Here is a 27,408-nt window from a genome sequence, read left to right on the forward strand (position 1 = left end):
TGGCTGGGACCATGCTGCCAGCAATGATCATCATCATCATCATCATCATAGGGCGGGACGTTGGAGGACTGGTTAGCACATCTGCCTCACAGTTCTGAGGACCCAGGTTCAAACCTCGCCTGTGTGGAGTTTGCATGTTCTCCCTCTGCCTGCGTGGGTACTCTGGTTTCCTCCCACATCTCAAAAACCTGTGTAGTAGGTTGATTGAAGACTCTAAATTGTCCGTAGGTGTGAATGGTTGTTTGTTTATATGTGCCCTCCTATTGGCTGGCAAGCAGTTCAGGGTGTACCCCACCTCCCACCCGCAGTTAGCTGGGATAGGCCCCAGCATACCCGTGACCCTAGTGAGGATAAGCGGTGTAGATAATGGGTGGATAATAATAACTATGTTATCTTTAAAAGTTGTCTTGTTTTTAAAACTACTTTCATTTCCTTGAAAACTCATCACTTCTATGCTTCAAGACAGTCTGCAATACTTTCTTACAGGGCCCGCACGCCCATAGGTCAGGGTTAGCAAATGTTTAGGGCGCCTCTGCCTGAGCCGACGAAAATCAGGTAAATTTGTTTTGTTATGTTTTTTGAAAAGAAAATTGTGGGGGAATTAACCTTCAATGTAAAAAGAAATGACAATGAAATTAACATAAACAAGCAACAAAAGGAAGAGGAGTAATTACAGTACTTTCAAATGAGCTCACCTTGAGGCGTTTTCCCCACAATGTGCAGAGCGATGCTTTCAAAGCCCCTTGGAATTAACAGTGCTAAGCGGAACAGAACACTTCCTGCTTTCACACACACACACCCGCAACAAAACAATAAAAACATAACAGTTTGTTACCATATTAAAGAGAAATAAGAATATGTAAATACATTCATTGTTTAATGTTAAATTAAAAAGTTAAAACAACAGTGACAGCCTCATTTGTTGTGGAGAAAACTGAAAAATGAATAAATCTAAGGCTGTAGCTGGAGATGTTATAGGAAGTAGAAATTGTGTATGATGTTTCCTTCTTACTACTTACACTTATTCACAATAACATATTTTCTGTTGATATTTTGTAGATATTTTTCAAAACTCTAAATAAAATTCCAATGCAGATGTCAATGCACTGAAAGCACCCCATTGCTAGAGACAAATGAAAGGAATGAAACTTCTTGACGAACTGTCAAACTACTGGATGCTAAAATGAGACAAAAGGAAAATGTTGCTCGGTCATTGAGTAAAATCAAGATGAACTCTTCCGTTGCTGAATCACACTCTTTCAAGTGGCAAAGCGGCACATATTTGCAATAACTTGACAACCCACTTTTGACACGGAAAACATAGATTCAACTTTGAAGAAATGCCCAATTAATATTACAAATGATAATAGCAAATAGTCCCTCCTGTGCTGAGGGCAAATGTATTGATGTGACCCCAAGGAACTTTGAAAACATGTCAAATCGACCAAAACTGTCCAGAACACAGGAGATGAGGGAAAAAGCGAAAGACTACTTTTGGTTTGTTTCATTTGGGGTGTTGCAACAGTTACTCGCATGATTTGTTTGGCAGTAACGATACAGTAGTAATTAAAGTCAGAAAATTTTCTAAGTTTGTGATATGTTCTTATGAATGAAAAGCAGTGTAAAAAACTGTTGCTATTTGACTATTTTTGTAAGCTTATGTAAATCGTTGATCTATATCAAATCTCGCCACATTGGCTAGAGGTGGCCCTACTTTCTTACCTTTGTTTTGCATAGTAGTAGACACAACTCGGAGTGGAGTCGTCGTTAAGAGAAGGGGAATTACGCAATTATTTAGAACTACCTATGTTGGCTACAATTTTTCTTTTATAGTCTATATAGTCAGCAGCAGATTGTTTTTTTCACAGGACACATGGAGAGATATTTGAGGTACACTTACTGGGCCAACTGTCTTGAGTCAAAGAGAACACAGCCAATCATATCAATGCAGTCAGTTCAGTTGCTTCACGTTGGTAAATAGGGGTGAGGCAAACTGTGGACAACAGTAACCCCTACTGGTGAAACTGCAAAGTAGCCTAACAATGACTTTTGCAAACAAGATTCATGTTTGTCATATATGCACAGCTGAAACACACTGACAAATAAAATAAATAGGAAGAAAGAGAGAATAATAATACAAATGTCACACTGAAAAACAATTCTTAAGTTGCCCTAAATAAATGGATAAGAAGAAACAAAGAAGCAAACTACTCATATGTGTGAAAGGTAAAGTGTAGTTTAGTACGTGCAAAGTTGGGAGACATTCAGAATGCGCAAGTGCAAGTATTATATGAAACCATATAATTTGTGCAGAAAGGGGGGCATGGCGTGGATTAGTGGTTTGCACATCAAGCGGTTCTGGGTTCAAATCTTGGCTCAGGCCTTTTGGTGTGGCGTTTGCATCTTTTCTGGCTTCCTCCCACATTCCAAAAACATTCATATCCATTAATGGAAGACTAAATTGTACATAAGTCTCACGCACAACCCTCATCAGGAAAAGCTGTAAAGAAAATGACTGGATGGAGGAATTGAAGTTAAGGTATCACTCTAAAGAAAAATCTTACCACACACGTCGACTTATAGGAATTTTTTTAAAATATCATTATTTAAGTCCAATGCAATATTTGATAATATAATAATATAAGCATTTCCATTGAATAGATTACTATTGATTATTTAATCGCAATAAGTTTCAAATACAACAAGAGCACTCATATAGAGCTGAACTCTGCCAAGGCTAAAAATGTATCACCTGCAAAATTACATGAATCAACACATTTGAACTTCACTATCTTACTATCAATATGTTGTCAGGGATTTATTTTGACATTGGCATTGCAGTTGCATAAATAGACAAATGCTACTCCCTACTGGCAGCAAAACAGAAAGACTGCTTCTCAGTGTTCTGCATAATTTCATGGCCGTATTTCTAGTCACTAGATCACAATTAGACATTCATTTTAAAAGAAGTGAAATTTGCACAACTATGTTCGCGGAAAAACACCCAAGAAAAGATTATCATAGTATTCAAAATTGTGCTCCAGGTGAGGCTCGAACTCACAACCTCGGCATTGCTCTACAGAGTACTGTCATATAAGTACCGCGCGCTAACCGATTGCGCCACTGGAGCTCGGCTTATGGTGCTAGCAGATTGGTTTATAAACATCATGAACAGTAGTATGTGTACGGAAATCCCGCCTTGCTGTGATGTCGCTCTTTTTGAAAAATAATAAAATAATGTTCAACGTGTGCCTGTCATATTTTACATTTGTTTTTATTTTTTTTATTATTTCTCAAGATCTTTATTGAAGGTTTGATATAGACACACACATATATATAGGCGGTTGGTATATAATGAAAGGCATACAAATCTATTAATTTTAATTGTTTTGTTTGTAAAGAACAAAAACAAAATCAAACACAAAAGGCACGGTAATCGACCTGTACGTAAACTACTGATTATGAAGAAAAAGCCAGCATTTACCAAACAGAAATTATTTTGGTAATCCTAACTGACCTAAAACGGGAAAAATTTAGTCCGATTTCATGTCTGACAGTGAGAAACAAATGTGTATGTTTCTTTTTATAGTGTATGTAAACATCTGGTTTATAATGTAGTTTTGCTGTGCATCAAGTTAAATAGTAACAACTATTTGACGTACTTATGATGTAATATTTGGTAACTAGGACAGCAGGCAGCATTATCAGCATGACATGTCAGTCGGTCACCTAACAGGGACGATCCAAAACACAGAACATCAGGCTCAACTGGTCTTTAAATGTCCCCTTACATCGGAATCCACATTTTTTTCTAGTTTTCTGCATAACATAGGTCAAAACGAGTGTGTGACACGGTTTAAATTTGACATCTATGCAGTTTGTCGACTGAATGCGACAGTCAATAAACGGCCCTATTCAGACCCTTTGCTGTGACACATATATATAACTGGTGCTGTCCATTTCTTCTGATCATCCTTGAGATGGTTTTACACCTTCATTGGAGTCCAGCTGTGTTTGGTTATACTGATTGAACGTGATTAGGAAAGCCACACACCTGTCTGTATAAGACCTTACAGCTCACAGTGCATGTCAGAGCAAATGAGGTCAAAGGAACTGCCTGAAGAGCTCAGAGACAGAATTGTGGCAAGGCACAGATCTGGCCAAGGTTACAAAAAACATTTCTGCTGCACTTAAGGTTCCTAAGAGCACAGTGGCCTCCATAATCCTGAAATGGAAGACGTTTGGGAGGACCGGAACCCTTCCTAGAGCTGGCCATCCGGCCAAACTGAGCAATTGGGGGAGAAGAGCCTTGGTGAGAGAGGTAAAGAAGAACCCAAAGATCACTGTGGCTGAGCTCCACAGATGCAGTCGGGAGATGGGAGAAAGTTCTAGAAAGTCAACCATCACTGCAGCCCTCCACCAGTCGGGGCTTTATGGCAGAGTGGCCCGACGGAAGCCTCTCCTCAGTGCAAGACACATGATAGCCCGCAAGGAGTTTGCTAAAAAAAAAAAAAGAAAACACCTGCAGCACTCCAAGATGGTGAGAAATAAGATTCTCTGGTCTGATGAAACCAAGATAGAAATTGTTGGCCTTAATTCTAAGCGGTATGTGTGGAGAAAACCAGGCACTGCTCATCACCTGTCCAATACAGTCCCAACAGTGAAGCATGGTGGTGGCAGCATCATGCTGTGGGGGTGTTTTTCAGCTGCAGGGACAGGATGACTGGCTGCAATCGAAGGAAAGATCAATGCGGCTAAGTACAGGGATATCCTGGACGAAAATCTTCTCCAGAGTGCTCAGGACCTCAGACTGGGCCGAAGGGTTCACCTTCCAACAAGACGATCCAAAGCATACAGCTAAAATAATGAAGGAGTGGCTTCAGAACAACTTCGTGACTGTTCTTGAATGGCCCAGCCAGAGCCTTGACTTAAACCCAATTGAGCATATCTGGAGGGACCTGAAAATGGCTGTCCACCGTTCACCATCCAACCTGACAGAACTGGAGAGGATCTGCAAGGAGGAATGGCAGATCCCCAAATCCAGGTGTGAAAAACTTGTTGCATCATTCCCAAAAAGATTTATGGCTGTATTAGCTCAAAAGGGTGCTTCTACTAAAAACTGAGCAAAGGGTCTGAATACTTATGGCTGTGTGATATTTCAGTTTTTCTTTTTTAATAAAGCTGCAAAAATTTCAACAATTCCATTTTTTCTGCCAATATGGTGTGTACATTAATAAGGGGGGGGGGGGGAATGAACTTAAATGATTTTAGCAAATGGCTGCAATATAACAAAGAGTGGAATAATTTAAGGTCTGAATAGTTTCCGTACCCACTGTACATGTCTAATAATATTTAGAAATCCGACTGTGTCAAATCGTAGGTGAAAAAGACCAACTAGAATAACTTGAAAATTGCCATTTTGAACATCCATCCATCCATTTTCTGAGCCGCTTCTCCTCACGAGGGTCGCGGGCGTGCTGGAGCCTATCCCAGCTGTCATCGGGCAGGAGGCGGGGTACACCCTGAACTGGTTGCCAGCCAATCGCAGGGCACATACAAACAAACAACCATTCGCACTCACATTCACACCTACGGGCAATTTAGAGTCTCCAATGCATGAATGTTTTTGGGATGTGGGAGGAAACCGGAGTGCCCGGAGAAAACCCACGCAGGCACGGGGAGAACATGCAAACTCCACACAGGCGGGGCCGGGGATTGAACCCCGGTCCTCAGAACTGTGAGGCTGACGCTCTAACCAGTCGACCAGCGTGCCGCCGCCATTTTGAACATTTCCAACCAAAATTATCATGCAAACCCAATAAAAGGACATAAACATAAAAATAAAAATAAAAAAACTGTTGGAAGTGGACCTTTAACCTCTAGGAATGCTCACACTTTTACAGATTGTTTTTGCTCTCATGAGTTGACAAACTGTATCGCGTCATCTAATGAGACAGCGCGCTACACCACTGGAGATGGTGAGAACATTGCTGGTGCCCACATTGTTCATACAGTCGCAAACATCCAGATGGCGGTGACAGTGACGGTAGCCTCTATTTGGTTGAAAGAGATGTTCATGTTTTCTTTGAAGGTCCCTGAAGCTATGTGAGAGGTGATGGTTAGGTGCAGCTCAAAGTAAGATGTGAGTGTGGAAGAAGAGTTTTAAGTACTTTATGTACGCTTAACATTCACAGCTACATACTCCAATAGATAACCAGTTATGTGAACCCCAGGAAAATGTTATCATCAATGACCACCTTCAACTCAACCACAGGGACAGACATAATGTAATACTACATGCTAATGCTACATGCTACTGGCAATTGCTTCAAAGAGAATATAATCAACACATTTTACGACTGTATTTTTTCAGTAATTTACAGATATTTTTGATCTGGGGTACTGTATATATATTGAGAACAATATCAGATAGTGGCGGCACGGTGGACGACTGGTTAGAGCGTCACATTTCTGAGGACCGGGGTTCAATCCCCGGCACCGCCTGTGTGGAGTTTGCATGTTCTCCCCGTGCCTGCATGGGTTTTCTCCGGGCACTCCGGTTTCCTCCCACATCCCAAAAACATGCATTAATTGAAGACTCTAAATTGCCCGTAGGTGTGACTGTGAGTGCGAATGGTTGTTTATTTGTATGTATGCCGCTTATCCTCAGTAGGGTCACGGGAGTGCTGGAGCCTATCCCAGCTATCTTCGGGCAGGAGACGGGGTACACCCTGAACTGTGAGGCAGACACTCTAACCAGTCCCCCACTGTGCCGCTTAAATAGGGAACCGGTTATACTTATTTAATATATAACAATGAATCAGCTGTCGGGAATCTCTTGACAAAACCTGGAAAACTGGTTAGCAGGCTTCCTGTGTAATAACCAGCAAAACAATGGATTGATGACATGACAGTTTGACTCCAAATTTGCTAAAAAAAGAAAAAAATAAACATTTTCTTCATGGCTCGTTTTTTCGTAATTTATTTATACAAATACGATACGTTATATGTAAACACAAACAAAGCCTAAACATTGGACACAGTATTGTCATATTTGGTAGATCTGTGGTGATATCTTGTGTTAAAAAAAAAAAAAAAAAAAAACAATGTGTCATGTGACATGTTTAAAGCTGCTATGAGTGCTTTGTCAAGGTCTCCTTGCCATTACATGAGCAAAAAGGAAGTGCTTCGACTTCTTTTGCCAAATGCAGAAGTATGTTTCGTATATACCCGATTAGTATTTTAATAAATAAATGACACATCTGATTGATTCTTTATGGGGGTAATGATGTATTTATGGTCCTCCACTGTGATCGGAGATGTGGAGTGGTATTACATTTATATATAAATATAGACAAATTATCATAAAACAATGTACGGTACATCAGATCATTATTATCATTAGTATTCAGGTCAAAAAGTTATCAAATATAAATAATTGGACGTAAACATGCAAAGACAGGAGCTTGGTTTATGCTGAGACGATGCTATCTTTATTATGAGTGATTCTCCAATGTCACACAAAGTTGACGTGAATGTAACACAAAGGTCGCTTATGGTGACATAAGGTTCACATGGTACTAGGCAGACATCTGAGAACAGAAGTCTGGTTCAGTGGGTTCCTTGGGTTCCTCGTTACAGTTGGACGTGAGGATGGAGCAGGCAGCACAGCTGCAGCTCAGCGCCACAGGATACTTGACCACAGGGTCCACGCCTGGCAGGCAGTCAGACAGCTCAAACTGTTGGTGGCGCACACGCTCATACATACACACCTGAGGCTCTTCACTGGGGAAGCCGTAGAAGATCGGGTACTGCATGGAGGAGAACCGATACAACATTGTTATGTTATGCAGTTGTCTTTCGGGGGGGACACTTAGGGAACGTTACCTCAGTGGCGCAGTATCCAGAACAGATGGTCGTCTCCACGAGGTGACACGAGAGGCATCCTTCTTTCTCCAGGCTCATGTTTTGGTGTGTCAGGTGACAGCTTGGCAGCATATTGGATGCTGAGCATGATGCCAACAATTACACAGTGACGCGACAATATTGCGCAGCACACCCATGGTTCTCAAACATAGGGTGAGCTGCAAGTGTCAACTAGAGCCTATGCCAGCTATCTTCGGGCGAGAGGCGGGGTACAGCCTGAACTGGTTCCCAGCCAATCGCAGGGCACATATAAACAAACAACCATTCATACTCAAATTCACACCTACGGGCAATTTAGAGTCTTCAGTCAACCTACCACGCATGCTTTTGGGATGTGGGAGGAAACCGGAGGACCTGGAAAAAACCCACGCAGGCACGGGGAGAACATGCAAACTCCACACAGGCGTGGACGGGATTTGAACCCCAGCCAGATGTGCTCACCAGTCGGCCACTGTGCCACCTTCCATTTTCCTATTCCTATATTTTTTAATATATTAAAAAAATATATTTTTCCTATATTTTCACATGGTAAATTGAAACGTACAAAATTATGAATTGATGCTGTGAAATGAAGTAGTATGAGAAGAATATATGTTGTAACAATGGCGAAAGCCTTGCTACTCCCAGCATGCTTTGCGGTGCCCATTTGTACATACATTTAAAAAATGGGGGGAAAAAGCAACGTTTAGCTACAATAGTTGTAGCTTGTGAATGGTTATGTATTAGCGGGCACCAGCCTCTTTCCGAGGAGTGACGTCAATGGAATCGCTCGCTATTTCTACTGTCCAAGCTATGTCCAAACTCTGCTGTCAACACTCTCCAAACTCTATCAGCCTATACAAACCAGACAGTCTTTATCCAAACTGAGCTGACCACAACTCAATATAAACATTTTGAATGGAGCCTGCATGAGGGCTTTAGATTGCTGTCAAACCTCGCGGCAAACCCTGAAGCGCTTCCCGAATTGGACACGTGGTACAGCCGGGTAGCGAGGCTTTGGACGTCATCACTTCCGGATCCGCCCCTAAATGAAACAAGCCTCGATACGTGCTTTGCGGAAACGCCCCCTTCATTACTCCAACCACGCCTCAAAGACTCGGCACATCTCGTAACATCACTAATATATATATATATATATATATATAGAGAGAGAGAGAGAGAGAGAGAGAGAGAGAGAGAGAGAGAGAGAGAGAGAGAGAGAGAGAGAGAGAGGGAGGGAGAGAGAGAGAGAGAAAGAGAGAGAGGCACGGTGGACGACTGCCTCACAGTTCTGAGGACAAAGACAGTAATTTGTGCTTGTAGCAGCTTGATTTGGGGCATGAAGGATGTGCAGGTTTACATACACATGATAAAAGTAATTCCAATGATCACATTGTATCAGGCAGCGTGGTGAGTGACTGGTTAGCACATCTGCCTCACAGGTTTGAGGACCTGGGTTAAAATGCCTCTGCCTCCCCTCTGTGGAGTTTGCATGTTCTCCCCGTGCCTGCATGGGTTTTCTCCGGGTAATTTTGTTGCTAACCAGTTTTACGGGTTTTGTCACGGGACATTCCCTACAGTTGATTCATTGTTATGTATTAAATAAGTATAACCAGTTCCCTATTTACGCGGCACGGTGGTTAGAGCGTCTACCTCACAGTTCTGAGGACCGGGGTTCAATCCCCGGCCCCGCCTGTGTGGAGTTTGCATGTTCCCCCTGTGCCTGCATGGGTTTTCTCTGGGCACTCTGGTTTCCTCCCGCGTCCCAAAAACATGGTAGGTTAATTGAAGACTGTAAATTGCGAATGTGAGTGTGAATGCCCTGCAATTGGCTGGTGACCAGTTCAGGGTGTACCCCGCCTCTCACCCAGAGTTAGCTGGGATAGGCTCCAGCATGCCCGCGACACTAGTGAGGATAAGTAGTATTTGATTTAGTTATTGAATAAAAATCAAACCTGAGTCACTCGATTAAACCAATACTGTGTACAGTTAATATTTGAATGGGCCCGAGGCCACTTTGTAGAGAAAAAGTCGGACCCAGATGAAAAGAACCCCTGTGCTACAATAAATAACACAGTGACACAACACAACACACCACATGACACAATAACACTAAATTCACACAAAATACCTGCAGGGTTCATCCACCACACTCCACAGGCCACCAAAAACAAGGTCACCATCTGAAGGGGCATGACTCCACAGACCTACACACCCAACAAGATCACGTTGTGGTAACAAATGTCACCCATAAATTCACTATATATATATATATATATATATATATATATATATATATACAATCTGCAAGACAATAATCCATCCATTTTTTGCAGTTTATCCTCTTTAGGGTCACAGGTGAGCTGGAGGCTATTGCAGCTGACTTTACGTAAGTGAGAGGCGGGGTAGACCATGGACTGGTTGCCAACAAGTTGCAGGGCACATAGTATAATAAGTAAAAGTTAATAAGCACACTTAAAGGTCCCATATTTTGGCTCTTTAGACCTCCATAGAGTGACCCTCTAACATGGATTTAGTATAAAAGTGTCAATTTCATTTCAGAAAACACCTTGGTTTTGTCTGTGTCTGGAAAAGGTCCCTCTGACAGCTACTTCTGTTTGACCCAGTTATGTATCCGCTTTGTCCATATTTGGCTAAGACCACCCCATTTCCTCTGATTGGTTGCCTCTGTGTAGAAGACCAACTTGCGAGGGCACACGTGTTTGTTATGTTGACAGCGCTGGCTCGGGAGAGAGAGGAAAACGGAGATCTTCGCTAGTGAAGTAGATAAACTCGAGAAATTAGAATGACCTGATTTCAGGCCTCTTGGCACAAAAATCTCTGGAACTCTGAAATGCGTGGACAATTTTAATTCATATTTCACATGTTTACTGAGGCACAGTAGAGAAAATATTATATCCCAAATACCCTAATTTATCATGTATAATGCAAATGTTTTTTTCCTAATGCAATTTTTTTTTTTCCTAAAAAAATTGTCAAAATTCAATCGGTCGCATTTTACATCGGTATAGGGGAAAATGAAAAATCCATTAAAATAAAATTAAATCTGTTCCGCCTGGTCCTTCAGGTTTTCTTTAAAGAATTGTGCGCATCTTACAAATTCTGCCTGGGTAATCAAACATATCAGCCCCATTCTGTGTTTTCTCATTTTCTAAATAAAATTAGGGCTCTGAATTTCAAAATAAGAGAAAGTAAATCAAAAGAAAATATAATTTCTTCAAATAAAGTGCTTAACTCCAGAATAATTATTTGAAAAAAAATTAACAAAATACAGATAATACGTCATGTTTTGATCATATGGGTAGAAGCAAAATCATGCATTGTAAAAATGCATTATACATAAGTAGAAGGGTTTTCCAGAATTTTGAGGTCAACTTTGGGGGTGCGTATAATACATGGGTGCGCATTATACACGAGAAATTATGGTACAAGAAAAAGTTGGTTTGGCAAAATACGGGACCTTTACGTTAACCTGACACAAGATGTTTACTGAGCAATTAAATTCAAAGTCAGCGCTGGAGAATACTAGGAACATAAAGGCAAAAATCTTTCACAGCATTATGACAGAGTACAGTGTATGAATGAATTGGATAGTCTTAAAGATCTAATGGAGATGCATGTAAGAAGCATGAAACAAGCTTGGCTTACCTGTGTGTGTCTTGTGAATTATGGGGTTACCTGCTCACTTTTATAACCTCTGAGGAGGGTGCTGGAACGCCAGCCTTTTTGGCTTTGGCTTGATGTGTGTGTGTGCATGTGTGTGTGTTCATGTGGGTTCGTGTGTGTGCTTGCTGCGTGCATGTGTGTGTGTGTAAGCCCGTCTGTTGCCGTTCAACAATAAAATATTATATATATATTATTTATATATATTATAAATAATATTTATTTAGATCATTGGTGCCGGCACATCTGCCTCACAGTTCTAGGGACTGGGGTTCAAATCCCGGCACCGCCTGTGTGGAGTTTGCATGTTCTCCCCGTGCCTGGATGGCTTTTCTCCAGGTACTCCGGTTTCCTCCCACATCCCAAAAGCATGTGTGGTAGGTTGATTGGAGAATCTAAATTGCCCATAGGTGTGATTGTGAGTGTGAATGGTTGTTTGTTTCTGTGTGCCCTACGATTGGCTGGCGACCGGTTCCGGGTATACCCTGCCTCCCGCCCGAAGATAGCTGGGATAGGCTCAAGCACGCCCACGGCCCTAGTGAGGATAAGGGGTAAAGGAAATGGATAGATGGATGGATAGATCATTGGTTCTCAAACTTTTAACCCCATGTAACACCTCCCAAAAACATTTTGCTCTCCAGTACCGCCATTATGATCCTGAGGCCTTCGCAGTCCAACTGAGAAGAATATATTTGTTAAGTCACTGTAACATTATGCACAATTTGAGCATTTAATTTTATGATTGTTTTGCTTATCACTACAGAAAGCACACTAGCGGTAAGTGCCCTTTTGTTCTTTTATTCAAGTTGGAGAAAGTGGGGCTCACCATCTTCTAACATAAAGATCTTCATGATTGTGTGTCTCACGTTTTTTGTTTGTACCATCCTGTTTCAAACGCTCCACCGTCATAAAAAAAGGACAAACTCCGACTGCAACGGACAATCAAAACTGCTGAAAAGATTGTCGGTACCCCCCTACCCACCCTTGAGGACTTGGATGCTGCCAGAACTAAAACAAGAGCAAAATCCTCTTGGACCCTCCATATCCTGGTCACTACCTCTTCCAGCTCCTTCCCTCAGGTAGGTGCTATCGATCAATGCAAACTAAAACAAGCAGACAATCCAACAGCTTCTTCCCTCTTGCCATTAACTTCTTAAACAGTTAACTTACAATTCCATTGCAACATGCTGCCAATTTTGTCTTGAGATTGTTGTCACATCACTGTGGTGCCAATTATACATTACTCGTCCGCTCACTTTAGTAGTCTCACCACTCTGCACTATTTGCATATCTTGTGTTGACCAATACAGGCCACTCATGTCCTTGAGTTGCATCTGCGCCATTTGCACAATTGACATTGTCCCAGATTATCGCACTACTCGTCACTTTAAACTGCATCAATTTCTTGAATTCTGTGCACCCTTTGCACAGGTCATTGCACAGGACTATTGTTCTATTAGTCATTTTAAACTGCTCTTATTGCTAAAGGACTGCATCTTTTTGCACAATTGTCAAAAAAAAATACAAAATTTACCGGTATTATCACATTACTGGTAACCTTTTATTGCTCACTGACTGTGTGTGTGTGTGTTTTTTTTTTTTTTTTTTTTAAATGTCTTTATGTCTCAAAAGTATTTTCTGTCAATTGACCGTCTGTTGTCGTACTAGAGCGGCTCCAACTACCGGAGACAAATTCCTTGTGTGTTTTTGACATACTTGGCAAATAAAGATGATTCTGATTCGGATTCAAATTCTGATTCTAATAACATATGAACAACATAGATGTGTGGATAAGCAAAAGGCGTGCACATTTGCTATAAACTGCCATTCCCGATGTCTATAACGTTCTCTCATTCTCGTCAATTGCCTGCAGGGCTTATCAGAATATCGTTGTTACTTATCCCTAGACTAAAATGAAATTAAATCACACTATTCTAGCCATTGTCTTTAGCCTGACCGCTACCTAAACCTTACCATTTTAGCAAAGGTGCGTTCGTTGATTGATTGATTGATTTAACACAAATTTAACAGAAGTTACAGTCATTGTACAACGTAATAGAAAGAAAGTTGGTTTTGTTTTGGAAGGAAATTGAAAACATTTGCTTAACAAGCTATGTCAAGGGCACAAGTTAGTATTTCACGCTATACCTATTTCTTGCTATGTATATAGTGACCACTATTTAGGTACACCCCACAACCTCCATGTATTGTCTGGACCTCTGCAAACATCAACTCTTGTGCCATCTCATAAGCCAGTAGCAAGCCAAGCAAGAAGACACCAGTCACACACATCATTTCAGCATATATACAGACTGCTCCTCCAAAGTTCTCTGCACAGCCCTGTGTGTGTGGGTGTCGGAAACAGTAACAAACAAGAAAGGTCAATCTACTCTGGAGTGGGATTTATTTACCTGACAGCCTGTGGTCGGATGGCAACATAGATCTGCTTTCATTGATTACCAGAAGGCTTCGCTTCTTTGGGATTTAATGTGGATTACGTTAATGGGATGAATGGACTATATGTTTAATCATTTAATTCCTTTTCCTCCATGGATCATTTGATATGTTTTCCACTTTCCATCTCACAGGTGTATCTCTCTCTAGCTCCTTCTCCACTGCCTTCAATTTTGTCATCCAACACTAGACCTTTTCTATCTATCCATCCATCCATCCATTTTCTTCCATTCATACAATGTCAGGTCGAGGGGGCAGTAATCTTAGCAGGGAAGTTCAGACTTCCCTCTCCTCAGCCACTTGGTCCAGCTCTTCCGGGGAAATCCCAAGAGGTTCCAACACCAGCCGAGTGATATAGCTGCTCCAGCGTGTCCTGGGCCTTGCCTGGGGCCAGTGGATCGTGCCCAGGACACCTGACCAGTGAGGCGCCCAGGAGGCATCCTAAACAGATGTTTGAGTTACCTCATCCAGCTCCTCTCAATGCGGAGGAGCAGCAGCTCGACTCTGAGCCCTTCCCAGATACTGTAACTGAGCTTCTCACCCAATCTCTATAATGGGAGGAAAAAAGTATGTGAACCCTTTGGATTTTCTTTTTTTTTCTGCATAAATTGGTCATCAAATGTGGTCTAATCTTCATGTAAATCACAAGAACAAACTTTTTTTAGGAAAAAACTGCCTTCATGAGCGCGAACACATTTACAGTCAATGTACCATTGCCTCATGTTATTACATATACACAAAAAAATCGATGAATAACTATATTTGAAACCAGAAGCCAATAAAAAGTTGTTAATTCAGTTTATTTTGAAATGGAGATTGGTAACAAAAATGTTTGCAATCAACGTTATATAAAAGGGAATACGATTTGCAATGTTGTTATTGTAACAAGAAACATGAAGTCGACGCACTTGATTTGCTTTCGCGCGCCACATAAATTGATGTGGCAGGCCGGATGTGGACCCGGGCCTTGAGTTTGACACCAGTGGCTTAAACTAACATAGCAGAAACAATTCATTTCATGTTTTATTTTTTTTTATTATTATTATTTTTTTAAATGACGTAGTACATGGCGGAAAAAGTAAATGAATAATTGGATTTAAAATATGGTTGCCCCTCCTTTGGCAATAATGAATTCAACCAAACATTTCCTGTAGTTGGAGATCAGACGTGTACTACAATCAAGATGAATTTCTGACCATTCCTCTTTACAAAGCTGTTGCAGTTCAGTAAGATTCCTGGGATGTCTGATATGAATAGCTCTCTTGAGGTCATGCCACAGCATCTCAGTTGGGTTGAGGTCAGTATTTTATATATGAACTTTTATAAAGCTGGAAAACATTACAAAAATATCTCTAGAAGTCTTGACGTTTATCAGTATGGAGAATGTTTAGTACTGTTGCTTCTCTTTCAAGGTGTGTGCTGTAAAGATGATTGCAAGAGCACAGCACAGAATGCTCAGAAAGGTGTCATGATTCATGCCCTGCAGTTCCTCTTATGGAGCTTGGGTGGCGCCTTGCAACTTGTCTCTCCCTCTCCCCCTCTTTCTCCCCAGCAATCAGCATCACCTGTGCAGCGCACCTGTCTTCAAGCAGCACTGATTACTGCCTGCATTTAAGCCTGTCAAGGCCAGCAATCCTTCACCTGAGTATTGACACTTGTCTGTGACTTACTGGCCGACACTCGTACTTCCAGATTTTTTGTGGTACGCAAGTAACTATCTGACGACCCGAATCTGTACTTACCCGTCTCCAGTGTTCCTTCCATGCCTTCACTGCCTCGCTGTCTGCTCCAGCCATGCTAGCAAGCCACACCACCTGCTCACATTCCCGCTATCCTTACCCTGTGTCAACCCACAATAAACCACTCTAAATCTACTCCCTCCGCCTGAGTCTGCTCTTGGGTCCAATCCAACTCACATCTGACTTTGCATCGTGATAGAATACTCAGGCCATAACAAACCCAGCGACTGCAGAAGCGTTGGGGGAAGCGCTCGCCCACCAGGGCGCCCATATCGGCTGACAAGATAAAGCCTCCCGCGAGATCATCGACTCCCTGAACACTCTCATGCAGCAAGTTTCTCTCCTGTCCTCCCAGAGCTGCCTCAGCGACCCTCCCGTGAGTAGTCTTCCCGAGCCCGGGAGCCACTCTTCACTGCAGCCACCTCTTTAATCTTTCCCGTCCCGAAAAAGAGGCGATGGAAAATTATGTCCGTGACTCCCTTGGTTCAGGACTCTTCCGGCTCTCTTCTCTTTTAATCCCCGGCAAGCTCGCTGGACTTTATTTCTCAGTCGGTTAAATTTCTGCCTCTCCTTCCGCCCTGGTTCGCGCAATGGCAAGCCTGATGGCCTCACCTGTATGTTTGCACCCCCCTCCAGTCCAGCAGAACCAGAATCCATCCTCCCTTCCTCGTGCTTCGTGGGAGCAGCCACTTGGAAGATCGAACAGGTGGTTAAAAAGGCTCAGAAGACTCACCTGGATCCCAAAACTGTACCACCTAACCGACTGTTCGTACCCGATTCCGCACGCTCTGACGTCTTTCAGTGGGCCCACAACTCCAAGCTCACTTGTCATCCTGGCATCACCCGCACCATCCATTTCATCCAGCAACACTTCTGGTGGGCCAGCCTAGCCAAAGACACCCATGAGTTTGTCCTAGCCTGCTCCATCTGTGCCTGAGGTAAGGCTTCACATCAACCCCCAGGTGATCTGCTGCGCCCCTTTACCCATTCCGAGCCGTCCTCTGTCCCACATCTCCCTGGACTTGTCACCGGCCTACCTCCATCTGAAGGTAACACCATCATTCTCACCATTATTGACCGGTTCTCCAAGTGTGTTCACTATGTACCTCTTCCCAAATTGCGCTCTGCTTTTGAGACTGCTAACCTTCTTGTCATCCACGTGTTCAGACTTCATGGTATCCCTATTGACATTGTATTGGTCAGGGGTCCTCAGTTCTCATCCCAGGTTTGGAAGGTGCTATGCAAGGCGGTGGGCGCATCAGCCAGTTTGTCTTCCGGCTACCACCCCCAAACCAACGGCCAGACGGAGCGGGCAAATCAAAACCTGGAATCCGCTCTTTGTTGCATTGCTGCTCGCCACCCTGCCTCCTGGTGCACCCTCTTCCCATGGGTGGAATATGCCCACAACTCCCTCACCAGCTCTGCCACAGGGAGGACTCCCTTTATGGCATTTTATGGTTTCCAACCTCCGTTGTTTAAAGATCAAGAGCATACTGTGGCGGTTCCCGTGGTGAGGCAGCATCTACGACGGGTCCAGTCTGTGTGGAAGGACGTCAGGGCTGCTTTAACTTGGTCGACGGAGAAAAATAAGCAGCTGGCGGATCTTCATCGATCCCCTACTCCGGAATACAAGGTGGGTCAGATGGTTTCGCTCTCCTCCCGTGACTTCCTACTCTAAACAGAATCCCGTAAGCTCGCTATTCGCTACATTGGTCCATTCCCTATCACCAAACTCTTTAATGTCTCCTTGGTTCAATTGAAACTCCCCCAATCCTTCAAGATCCATCCAACATTCCACATGCTTTCTCCACCCATACCCTTAGCCCTCCGGCCGCGGGACATCGATGACCATCCTGCCTTTACGGTGTTGCGCATCCTAGATGTACGGCCCCGGGGCAGGGAATTTCAATTCTTGGTGGACTGGGAGGGATATGGTCCTGAAAAACGATCCTGGATTTCATGCAAGCTTATTTTGGACGACTCCCTTATTAGGAACTTCTATGCCGCGCACCCTGGGAAGCCTGGTTTGACGCCTGGAGGCCTCTGTTGAGAGGGGGGTACTGTCATGACCTATGCCCTGCAGTTCCTCTTTTGGAGCTTAGGTGGCGCGTCTCCCCCACTTTCTCCCCAGCAATCAGCATCACCTGTGCCGTACTCCTGTCTTCGAGCAGCACTGATTACTGCCTGCATTTAAGCCTGTCAATTTCAGCAAGCCTTCGCCTGAGTATTGACACTTGTCTGTGACTTACTGGCCGACGCTCGTACTTCCAGGTTTTTTCTGGTATGAAAGTAACTATCCGACGACCCGCATCTGTACTCACCCGATTGTGTTCTCTTCCGTTTCCAGTCTTCCTCCCGTGCCTTCCCCGCCTCGCTGTGTGCTCCAGCCATGCTGCCAAGCCACACCACCTGCTCACGTTCCCGCTTCCTACTCACTCCTTGTCCCGACGGTCCACCATTGCGCCTTGGATATGCTTACCCTGTGTCAACCTGCAATAAACCACTCTAAATATATTCCCTTGGCCTCAGTCTGTTCATGGGTCCAATCCAACTCACATCTGACTTCGTGACATAAGGTAAAAAAAAAGCGCTAGACTCAATCGAAGTCTTACAGAAATCACTGGTTAATGCCAAATCTCTGTTGATAAATCTAACATAGGTAAAACATTAAGCAAGAATGGGCTGATCGAAATTTTGCATTCCTGAAAAAAGGATTGTGGCCGAGCAAGGGGGCACATCACACACAGAGGGGCACATAGGGTAAAAAGTGGCGGGTGGGCATATGCCTCCATTAAGTTGTGTGCAATAATGTGAAATGACACAGGGAAAAAGTATTGAACACGCCAACTCTTATTTATTTAATACTTTGTACAAAATCCTTTGTTTGCAATGACAGGTTCAAGACTCCTCCTGTATGGAGAAACTAGTCACATGCATTGCTCTGATTTGATTTTGGCCCATTCTTCCACACAAGCAGTCTTCAAATATTTAAGGTTCTGTGGGCTTCTGTTATGGACCTTCCATCCATCCATCCATTTAGCAGGGATGCCCAGACTTCCCTCACCCAAGCCACTTTATCCAGCTCTTCCGGGGGGATCCCGAGGCATTCCCAGGTCAGCCGGATATCCGAGCTGCTCACCCTATCTCTAAGGGAGAGACCGGACACCCCCTGGGGCCTTGCCACCGAGGAGTTTTTGAACCACCTCGGTGACCTCAACCCCAGAGATAGGAGAGCCCGCCTCAGCAAACCCAGACTCTGCTTCCTCATGGGAAGGTGTGTTGGTGGAATGCCCATGCTTGCCCATAGTGGACTTTGGAGTGTGACTGTTTGAGGTTGTGGACAGGTGTCCTTTATACTGATAACGAGTTCAAACGGGTTCCATTAATACAGGTAACGAGTGGAGGACAGAGGAGCCTCTTAAAAAAGAAGTTACAGGTCTGTGAGAGCCAGAAATCCTGCTTGTTTGTAGGTGACCAAATACTTATTTTCCACCATAATTTGCTAATAAATTCTTTAAAAATCAGACACTGTGATTTCCTGATTGTTTTTTTCTTTCTCGTTTTGTCTCATCGGTGAGGTATACCTATGATGAAAATTTCAGGCCTCTCTCATCTTTTTAAGTGGAAGAACAATTGGTGGGTGACTAAATACTTGTTTTGCCCAGTGTGTGTGTGTGTGTGTGTGTGTATATATATATATATATATATATATATATATATATATATATATATATATATATATTATATATTACAATTTCATACTTTTTGTAATTAGATTACATAATCTCGTTACAACTCCCCAACACTGGCTCCAACTCCCCAAGACTTTTAACAGGGTAAGAGGTGCAGTGCAAAACTGTATGGCTGGGCAATGGATATATTAGCAAGTCTATTGTTTTTCATCCAAATCAAACACAGATGTTAAAAGTGTTGCAACACTGAACACTGTTATAACGATTACATTGTATTTGTATCCGTTTGTGTGTGTTTTGTGTAGCAGACCGTGTTCCAGTAAACACTGAGCGGCGGGCCTCAGGGTCACGTGATCAAGTGGCCCTCTATTGCCTCCAGACGTTGCAGCGCGCTGCATTGGACGCCGACGTAATCCTCACAAACGCCTGCAGAGTTGTACTTTTCAATAAAAGGCTCCGAACAGCGCCTGAGCGCGTGTTTAGCTCATAGCCTTGAGGAATTACGATTACTTTTGGAAGATTAATTTTGTAAACTTGGGTAATCTTTAAAGATTTCAAGCGGAAATGGAAAGTTATAAGAAGTGATTCCGGTTCAATGGGAAGGTTTTGAACTGCTCTCTGGAAAGTGACCATTGTTGTAATCAGGTCGGGGCTGTTATTATTCCTACTTGCTGACCTTCTTAGTTTCCCCACAGCTTCGCAGCAGGAATAGAGCGCGCATATTTTGATTGTAATGAAAGAAATGTCAAGGTAAGTTATATTAAGAAGTCTGTCTCCCAGCAAAGGGCATTTTATTCGCGTTTAACAGTCCTAAAGAATAGGCTAAATGCTAGTGTTAGCATAGCTAACTGTCATAACAACAAGGCCTGTAGGCATCGATTGTTGGCTAGGCCGTTACATTGTGGTTTGTCTAACCCTTGTATAAACGAGGCCACGCGCTGTAGCGGCTTCACTTGAAAAATTGCCCTGACAAAATGTCAAAACTCTTAGTCTGTCTAAAATGTGGTTAACAGGGCATTTCCACCGTAGCAGGAAGCTAACGTTTACGCTCATGCTAAATTAGCCTGCTCGCGTTTCCAACCTGTTAGCGAGCTTTCTGCTATCGCTCGCTCCCTAAGAGCGAATGGTCGGTTGTGAAGTTGAAGTGTTCAACAGGCACGAAATGCGTAACATTACCATGTATTGTGAAGAATAGTACGTATTTAATTTGCATTGATAGACCCGCCACCGTAAAATGTGCCGCAACACGTCAGAATTGTAAATGACACTAAGCTAACCCAAAACGGTTTTAAAGTAATCTGGGAATTTAATTAATAACATACTCTTTGCTTGTTTCATGGGAATGAGGTGTAAATGTATTGGTTCGCCTCGTAGGTTCTTACAAAAGTGTCATGTAAGTGGAAAGTTATGATGTCGGGGAAAGTTGTAAATCAAATAATTTTCCAAGTACACACGTGGAAAATATAGAGATTCTTACAATGATGGGGTTGGCACTCGGTTATGAAATCTCTTAGCCAGTGTGGCTACACAGTATAAAAATCTCCTAGCCACACTTGTGTGTAGTTAGCCACAACCTAACGTGTTTTTAAAGTGTCATGTAAATGGAAAGTTATGATGTCGGGGAAAGTTGTAAATCAAATAATTTTCCAAGTACACACGTGGAAAATATAGAGATTCTTACAATGATGGGGTTGGCACTCGGTTATGAAATCTCTTAGCCAGTGTGGCTAAACAGTATAAAAATCTCCTAGCCACACTTGTGTGTAGTTAGCCACAACCTAACGTGTTTTTATGTGTATAAACCTTTAGCCACACTTAGCCAGTCATCGTCACTGGGGTGGGGGGTGTAAGCCGATGAGCCTTAACGATGTGGGCCCAATTAAAACTACCTAGTCATCAATCAGGAGTAGGGCTGAACGATATGAGGAAAAAAAATCTGAATTCTGAGGTTTTTCTTTTGTTTCGATGAAACAAATGTTGCGATTTTGATTTACCATGCGATTTTTCGGGAGGAAGTTTATCTTCAGTATTATTCACTGCACAGAAGAAATAAGTTATATTATAGTACAACCAACTACGTACGGCCCTGTTTCAAGCCTGTGCCGCCGCCGGCATGACAAACAAAGTGGGATTACCGGCTCGTGCAATGATGAATAAGGCAGCTAGTTACCTGTGAGAATTAATGTGAATTGCAGGTCACACTGACTACTAGGACAGTGCAATTGTACATTGCAGTAATAAATATGCATGTTTTAATTTGATGCCAAGCGGCATTGGGTCGTCCCCGATGCGCCGCTCCTTGCAGCTGGGAAAGTCCATGAGCCTTACAGTAGCGGGTGGATGGAAGCATTTTACGAAGCGAAGGAAAAACTAAATCATTAACACAGTTTATAAATGGCAGAACGAGCACGTTCACTTTAACTTTTATCAGGAAGTGCTTTTGAGTTTTGATTCGCCAGTGTAACGAACGTGGGCCGTATTCGCTTCGCCACATCCTGTTTCAGTTAGCAAAACAGGATGAGGTGGCGGACGGGCAGCGTGAACCCTGAATGACAAAGACATTCTAATTTTATTCTTTGGCTCTGTTCTTTCTTTGTACTGTTCCTTTGCAGCAACATACCTGGAGGGCAGCAGCCTCAGAAACACTATGGCATCACATCTGCCATTAGCCTTGCACCCCCAAGAGACATAGACCACCAGTACACGAAGAAGCTCTGCGATGCCATGAAGCCTTTTGGAGTGTTTGAAGATGAAGAGGAATTAAATCACAGGTAAGTGTGCACATTCTGTCTGTATCTCTCTTGAATGATTTCATTTTGCTCGTGTTTTTGTGTTGTTGCTCCATTTCCTTAAATGTATGGAAAAATTGGATCTAAAAAATTCAATATAATGAAACACCTTGTTACTCTTTTCAGACTTGCTGTTCTGGGCAAATTGAATAACTTTGTCAAAGAATGGATCGCAGAGATCAGTGAATTAAAGGTAAGTTGGATGACTAAATCTCACCGTATACAGAATGATAGAACCAGGCGTAACAGTGCAACCTATGTATTTGAGCAATGGGTGCGGTTCTGCACCTTGTTTTTAAGTTTCTGACCATCTGCAACTAGTTTGCTGTCATACCACAATGTCTAATCACAAGTAAATGACATTGTGTAGTTTGTTGGGGTCAGTGACACAATGCAACAGCACAGATATAAATACTATTACATGATCTTTCACAGCAAAAATGCCAAACTAAATGGAAGAAAAATAGGAATAATTGATGGTGGAATTGTGACATGATCAGCCATCTTTGTTTGCTGTAGCTTCTCTATGTATTCTCCGCTGACAGCAATATATAGCTATAGCCAGGGAAATCAGCTTTTTTCCTTGACAATTGCACCATGTTTCCGGTTTAATCAAATAATATAGGTGGTACTTCAAAACGCGTTCCTGATAATAATGCCAGGGGTTGCATCTCTTTAATCTATCGAGTTCGGGATCATCTGTAGGTGTGTGAGGGTCAGTCACCGACTGTAATTTGTTGCTGATTGTCCAGTTCTAGTTTAGTAGCGTTGGTGAGTGTACAACGGGCCTAAGATGTTCTAGGAAACCTTTAGCGTATTGGAGGGAAATTAAATCCTGTTATCTTCTCAACAGAACCTTCCGCCCTCAGCTATAAGCTGCGTTGGGGGCAAGATATTTACATTTGGTTCATATCGTCTTGGAGTGCACACAAAAGGTATGTCAAATCGAACACAGAACATGCTCAGTTTTCACTCTTGTTTTTTGGGAGGGGGTGGGGTCTGCTCTGTGGAATAAGCATGAAAGCAGTCATCATTGGCTTATTATGAACAGAGGAATGTTCTTCTGATTGCTTGTTTTAAACAATGACGAAAAACATACTTTAAAAAAAAAGTATGTCATTGACATTTTTACTGTCCAATGTTAGAAACGATTTACCTTATATAAATGAGGATGTCAAAGTTTTGTTATTAGTATAGTAAACCACACCGGTCACACACTACAATTTAAAAGTAATAAAGAAGAAAATTGAGTAATTCTTATTACATTTAAGTAGTTCTGCTTAACACAGCTAACACTAAATTGGTGCAAATACTCTTGAGTAATAATGCTCGTCATCAGTTATATTGACCATCACTACTTAATTTGCTTGTTGTCATAAGACAGTGTTTACATGCACCCACAAATTTGATTACCGGCAAAGTTTATTCTCACCCCCACCCTCCACTCTCGCTTCAGGAGTAATATATACGCATTTAAAGTTCATTATACAAGTATAATGCATTATTATTAATAATAATTCTAAAGAATATTGAACATTGTCATTGAAATGTAGAACAGTTAATAAAATCTTGGATAAATACAAAATATAAATAAAACAGACTCAGGCTCTGTTCCCGAAAATTGCGCTTAAACAAATATTGAACATTGGCCACAATGGATTAGTCATTAAGGCCTTAGCAGGCAATATATTTCCAATCAAGTTTCCAGTTGGTTAAGAAAAAGTAACATTAATAACTGCACAACAAGCAGATCAAAGCAACCTGTTTTGCGTCATTCGCACTGCCTATCAAAAGTCTGCAGCATTCCTTGAAATGCTGCTTTCTCAACCTGTTGAATGGCTCTCTTCAAGCAATTAACTCTATACAGTATATGATTTGAGCATACATGTGCCATATACACCATCACGTTTATATTTGCATTGTTTGGCAAAGGCTTCCTAAATTGCAGGCTGACGGGAAATGAGAGAGGTCCCACTGTTTTCTTTTCCCCCACAGCTGAAGAAATTGGGTGGGATGGTTGTGTTTTAAATGGATTTTGTCCCTGTCAGGTTTATGTTGTTGTTTTTGTTGGGACGTCATACAAATTCAACATACCAGCTCGTTGGTGTAAGTGGGGTGGCCACAGTCATTTAGCTTGAATCCAAAATTTTCCTACATTGCGCGGTGACATTAGGCTTTGGAACTAATTCAATTTATCCTGCTCAACTTTCTGTAATTGTACAGCCACAGCCGTCAGAAAACAATGCTTTGAATACGGTAGCAGCTAACGCGTCCGCATTTCAAATTCTGATTGGTTTTATTGTGTGTCTGCTTTCAAAGTTGTGGAGATTTTTTTTTTCTCTTCCTCAAATGGCTGGGCGTACTCGTATGATCTTATTTTTTTTGTAGACACACCGTTGATAGGGCGCACACTGGTCACACTCTAGAGCCCTGAAACCATTATTTAAAATGCATTAATCGGTTAGTGTTTTGACACTAAATTGTTATTTGGGCATACCTAATAAAGTTCGATTGAATATACACGACTGACTGTGGATAGTCTTCAGTTTTTTTTCACAATGTACTATTTTTAGGCAGACCTTAGGATAACGAGAGGCACGGTTTAAGATTATTTTTGAATTGCCTTGGACTAACAAAATACAGATGTATTGCGCTTATGCGAATAAGAAAAACAGATTTTGGCTTTAAAATATGCTCATTTCATACAGATGTCAGGCACCATGTCCAATTTCAAAACTAACGTGTTGTAGATGTTTGTCCTCTTTTTAAACATCCATTTATTGGATTTGTAAAAATTGACTTTAAGCTGATCGTATTGAATGAATTTCCTTGTCTGTGCCAATGCAGCTGCAGTGTAAGCACACAGTCGATGCTCGTTTGACACCTTCAAACACTCTAAAATGGAATAAATGCATTTTTTTCCTAAACATTCGACACACAACACCCCTTAATGACATGACAACTACTGTAACTAAAGTAACATGGAAATGGGTATTCACAGCCTTTGCTCACGACTTGATCCACCTTTGTAGCAATTATAGCCTCAAGTGTTTTTGTATATGAGGCCATAAACTTGGCGCACCTATCTAAGAGCAGTTTCGCCCATTCCTCTTTGCAGGACCTCTCAAGTTCTTGCTCACAAGGAGTCTCACTGACAATTACAGAAATTGTTTGATTGCAGTGGTTGCCTCCAAAGGTTGTGCAACAAACTATTAAATTAAGAGTACCATCATTTTTGTCCAGGCTTGTTTCTTTATTTTAAAAATGATTGTTTAGTCCCAATTTAAAAGCAATGTCTGATTTTCATTGGTTAGTTTTCATTTTTTTGTCAGTTGTAATTTATTTCTGTTACCATTGTGTTTTTCTTTCATTAACAGAGGCGTACCAACAATTAAAGTCCCCTCTAAAAGGATTGGAATGGCAAGGCCAATTCCTTTGTTTTTGTTGTATACTGAAGACACTTGGGTTTCCGATCAAAAGATTAATATGAGACAAAAGGTCAGAATTACAGCTTTTATTTCATGGTATTTACATCTAGATGTGTTAAACAACTCAGGACAGCACCTTTTGTTTGAAGCCACCCACCTTTCAAGTTGGCAAACGTATTGGAACAGACATTAAATTAACTTAGTGAATAAAATTTTATATTTAGTGGCATAACCCTTACTTAATAACTGCATCAAGCCTGCGACCCATTGAATTGACCAAATTGTTGCATTCTTCATTTGAAATGTTTTTCAAGCCCTTTACTGCAGTCTCTTTAATTTCTTGTTTGTTTCTGGGGGTTTCTCCCTTCAGTCTCCTCTTCAGGAGGTAAAATGCATACTTTATTGGGTTAAGGTCCAGTAATTGACTCGGCCAGTCTAAGACCTTCCACATTTTCCCCCTGTTGAAGTCCTTTGTTGTGTTGGAAGTGTGTTTTTGGTCATTGTCTTGTTGCATGATGAAGCTTCTCCCGATTAGTTAGGATGCATTTTTTTTAATTGTCAGACAAAATGGTTTTCCAACCTCTACAAAGCAGGGGTGAAGGTAAAGCCATACCACAAAATGCAAACCACTCATCAGCAAAAAGAATCAGAAGGCCAGATTGGATTTTGCAAAGACGTATAGAGATGAGCCACAAACGGACTGATGAGACCAAGAATAACCTCTACCAAAGTGATGGAAAGGCCAAAGTATGGCGAAGGAAAGGATCTGCCTATGATCCAAAACACACAAGCTCATCTGTGAAGCATGTTGGAGGTAAGGTCATGGCTTGGTCTTGCATGGCTGCTTCTGGAACGGGCTCACTAGTCTTTACTGATTATGTAACTCATGATGGCAGCAGCAGAAGGAATTCTGAAGTCTCCAAAACCATTTTGTCTGTCAGTTTACAGAAAAATGCAATCAAAGTAATCTGGAGAAGCTTCATCATGCAACAAGACAATGACCCAAAACACACTGCCAACACAATAAAGGACTTCATCCATCCATTTTCTGAGCCGCTTCTCCTCACTAGGGTCGGGGGCGTGCTGGAGCCTATCCCAGCTGTCATCGGGCAGGAGGCAGGGTACACCCTGAACTGGTTGCCAGCCAATCGCAGGGCACATAGAAACAAACAACCATTCGCACTCACAGTCATGCCTACAGGCAATTTAGAGTTTCCAATTAATGCACGTTTTTGGGATGTGGGAGGAAACCGGAGTGCCCAGAGAAAACCCACGCAGGCACGGGGAGAACATGGAAACTCCACACAGGCGGGGCCGGGGATTGAACCCGGGTCCTCAGAACTGTGAGGCCGACGCTCTAACCATTCGTCCACCGTGCCGCCTAAAGGACTTCATCAGGGGGAAAAAGTGAAAGGTTTCAGACTGGCCAAGTCAATCACTGGACCTTAAACAAATGGAGCATACATTTTCCATCCTGAAGAGGCGACTGCTGGGAGAAACCCCAGAAACAAACAAGAACTGAAAGTGGCTGCAATGAAGGCCTGCAAAAGGATTTCAAATGAAGAATGCAACCTGGTGAAGTCAATGGGTCGCTGGCTTGATGCAGTTATTGCAAGAGTTATGCCACCAAATATTAAGTTATTCACTTGAAGTTAATTTAATCGTATGTTACAATACTTTTGCTCACTTGAAAAGTGCATGGCTTCAAATAAAAGGT

At 42.2% G+C, this 27,408-nt stretch overlaps 2 protein-coding genes and 1 non-coding gene across 5 annotated transcripts in view; 1 reads left to right on the top strand and 2 right to left on the bottom strand.

The window, feature by feature from the left end:
* Positions 1–3,036: 3,036 nt before the first annotated feature.
* trnai-uau (transfer RNA isoleucine (anticodon UAU)) lies at positions 3,037–3,130 on the bottom strand. Its single transcript has 2 exons — positions 3,093–3,130; positions 3,037–3,072 (listed from the first exon to the last, which is right to left on the bottom strand). It is a non-coding gene; the product is annotated as a tRNA-Ile (tRNA).
* Positions 3,131–7,466: 4,336 nt separating this feature from the next.
* LOC133486114 (gonadotropin subunit beta-2-like) lies at positions 7,467–10,144 on the bottom strand. Its single transcript, XM_061790785.1, has 3 exons — positions 10,037–10,144; positions 7,888–8,006; positions 7,467–7,811 (listed from the first exon to the last, which is right to left on the bottom strand). The coding sequence occupies exons 1-3, from the start codon at positions 10,098–10,100 to the stop codon at positions 7,581–7,583; spliced, it is 414 nt and encodes a 137-aa protein (XP_061646769.1). The 5' UTR covers positions 10,101–10,144; the 3' UTR covers positions 7,467–7,580.
* Positions 10,145–19,831: 9,687 nt separating this feature from the next.
* papolg (poly(A) polymerase gamma) overlaps positions 19,832–27,408 on the top strand; it is a 41,732-nt gene continuing 34,155 nt past the window's right edge. The window contains exons 1-4 of one of the 3 annotated variants that reach the window (XM_061789784.1): positions 19,832–20,224; positions 22,087–22,245; positions 22,390–22,456; positions 23,117–23,198. In XM_061789784.1, the coding sequence (XP_061645768.1) occupies positions 20,208–20,224; positions 22,087–22,245; positions 22,390–22,456; positions 23,117–23,198 (325 nt within the window). In that variant the 5' untranslated portion in view covers positions 19,832–20,207. The remainder of the gene's footprint in view (positions 20,225–22,086; positions 22,246–22,389; positions 22,457–23,116; positions 23,199–27,408) is intronic. The other 2 variants (XM_061789783.1, XM_061789782.1) reach the window with 2 other exon arrangements.

Source organism: Phyllopteryx taeniolatus, chromosome 11 (genome assembly GCF_024500385.1).
Source record: "Phyllopteryx taeniolatus isolate TA_2022b chromosome 11, UOR_Ptae_1.2, whole genome shotgun sequence".
In the NCBI taxonomy this organism is placed as follows: domain Eukaryota; kingdom Metazoa; phylum Chordata; class Actinopteri; order Syngnathiformes; family Syngnathidae; genus Phyllopteryx; species Phyllopteryx taeniolatus.

Coding starts and splice junctions, on each gene's coding strand:
- LOC133486114 (XM_061790785.1), bottom strand. CDS start 10,100: ATGCCCCTTCAGATGGTGACCTTGTTTTTGGTGGCCTGTGGAGTGTGG. Junction 8,007..10,036: donor GTGGTGGATGAACCCTGCAG/GTATTTTGTGTG, acceptor CATCATGCTCAG/CATCCAATATGCTGCCAAGC. Junction 7,812..7,887: donor CTGGATACTGCGCCACTGAG/GTAACGTTCCCT, acceptor TCCTCCATGCAG/TACCCGATCTTCTACGGCTT.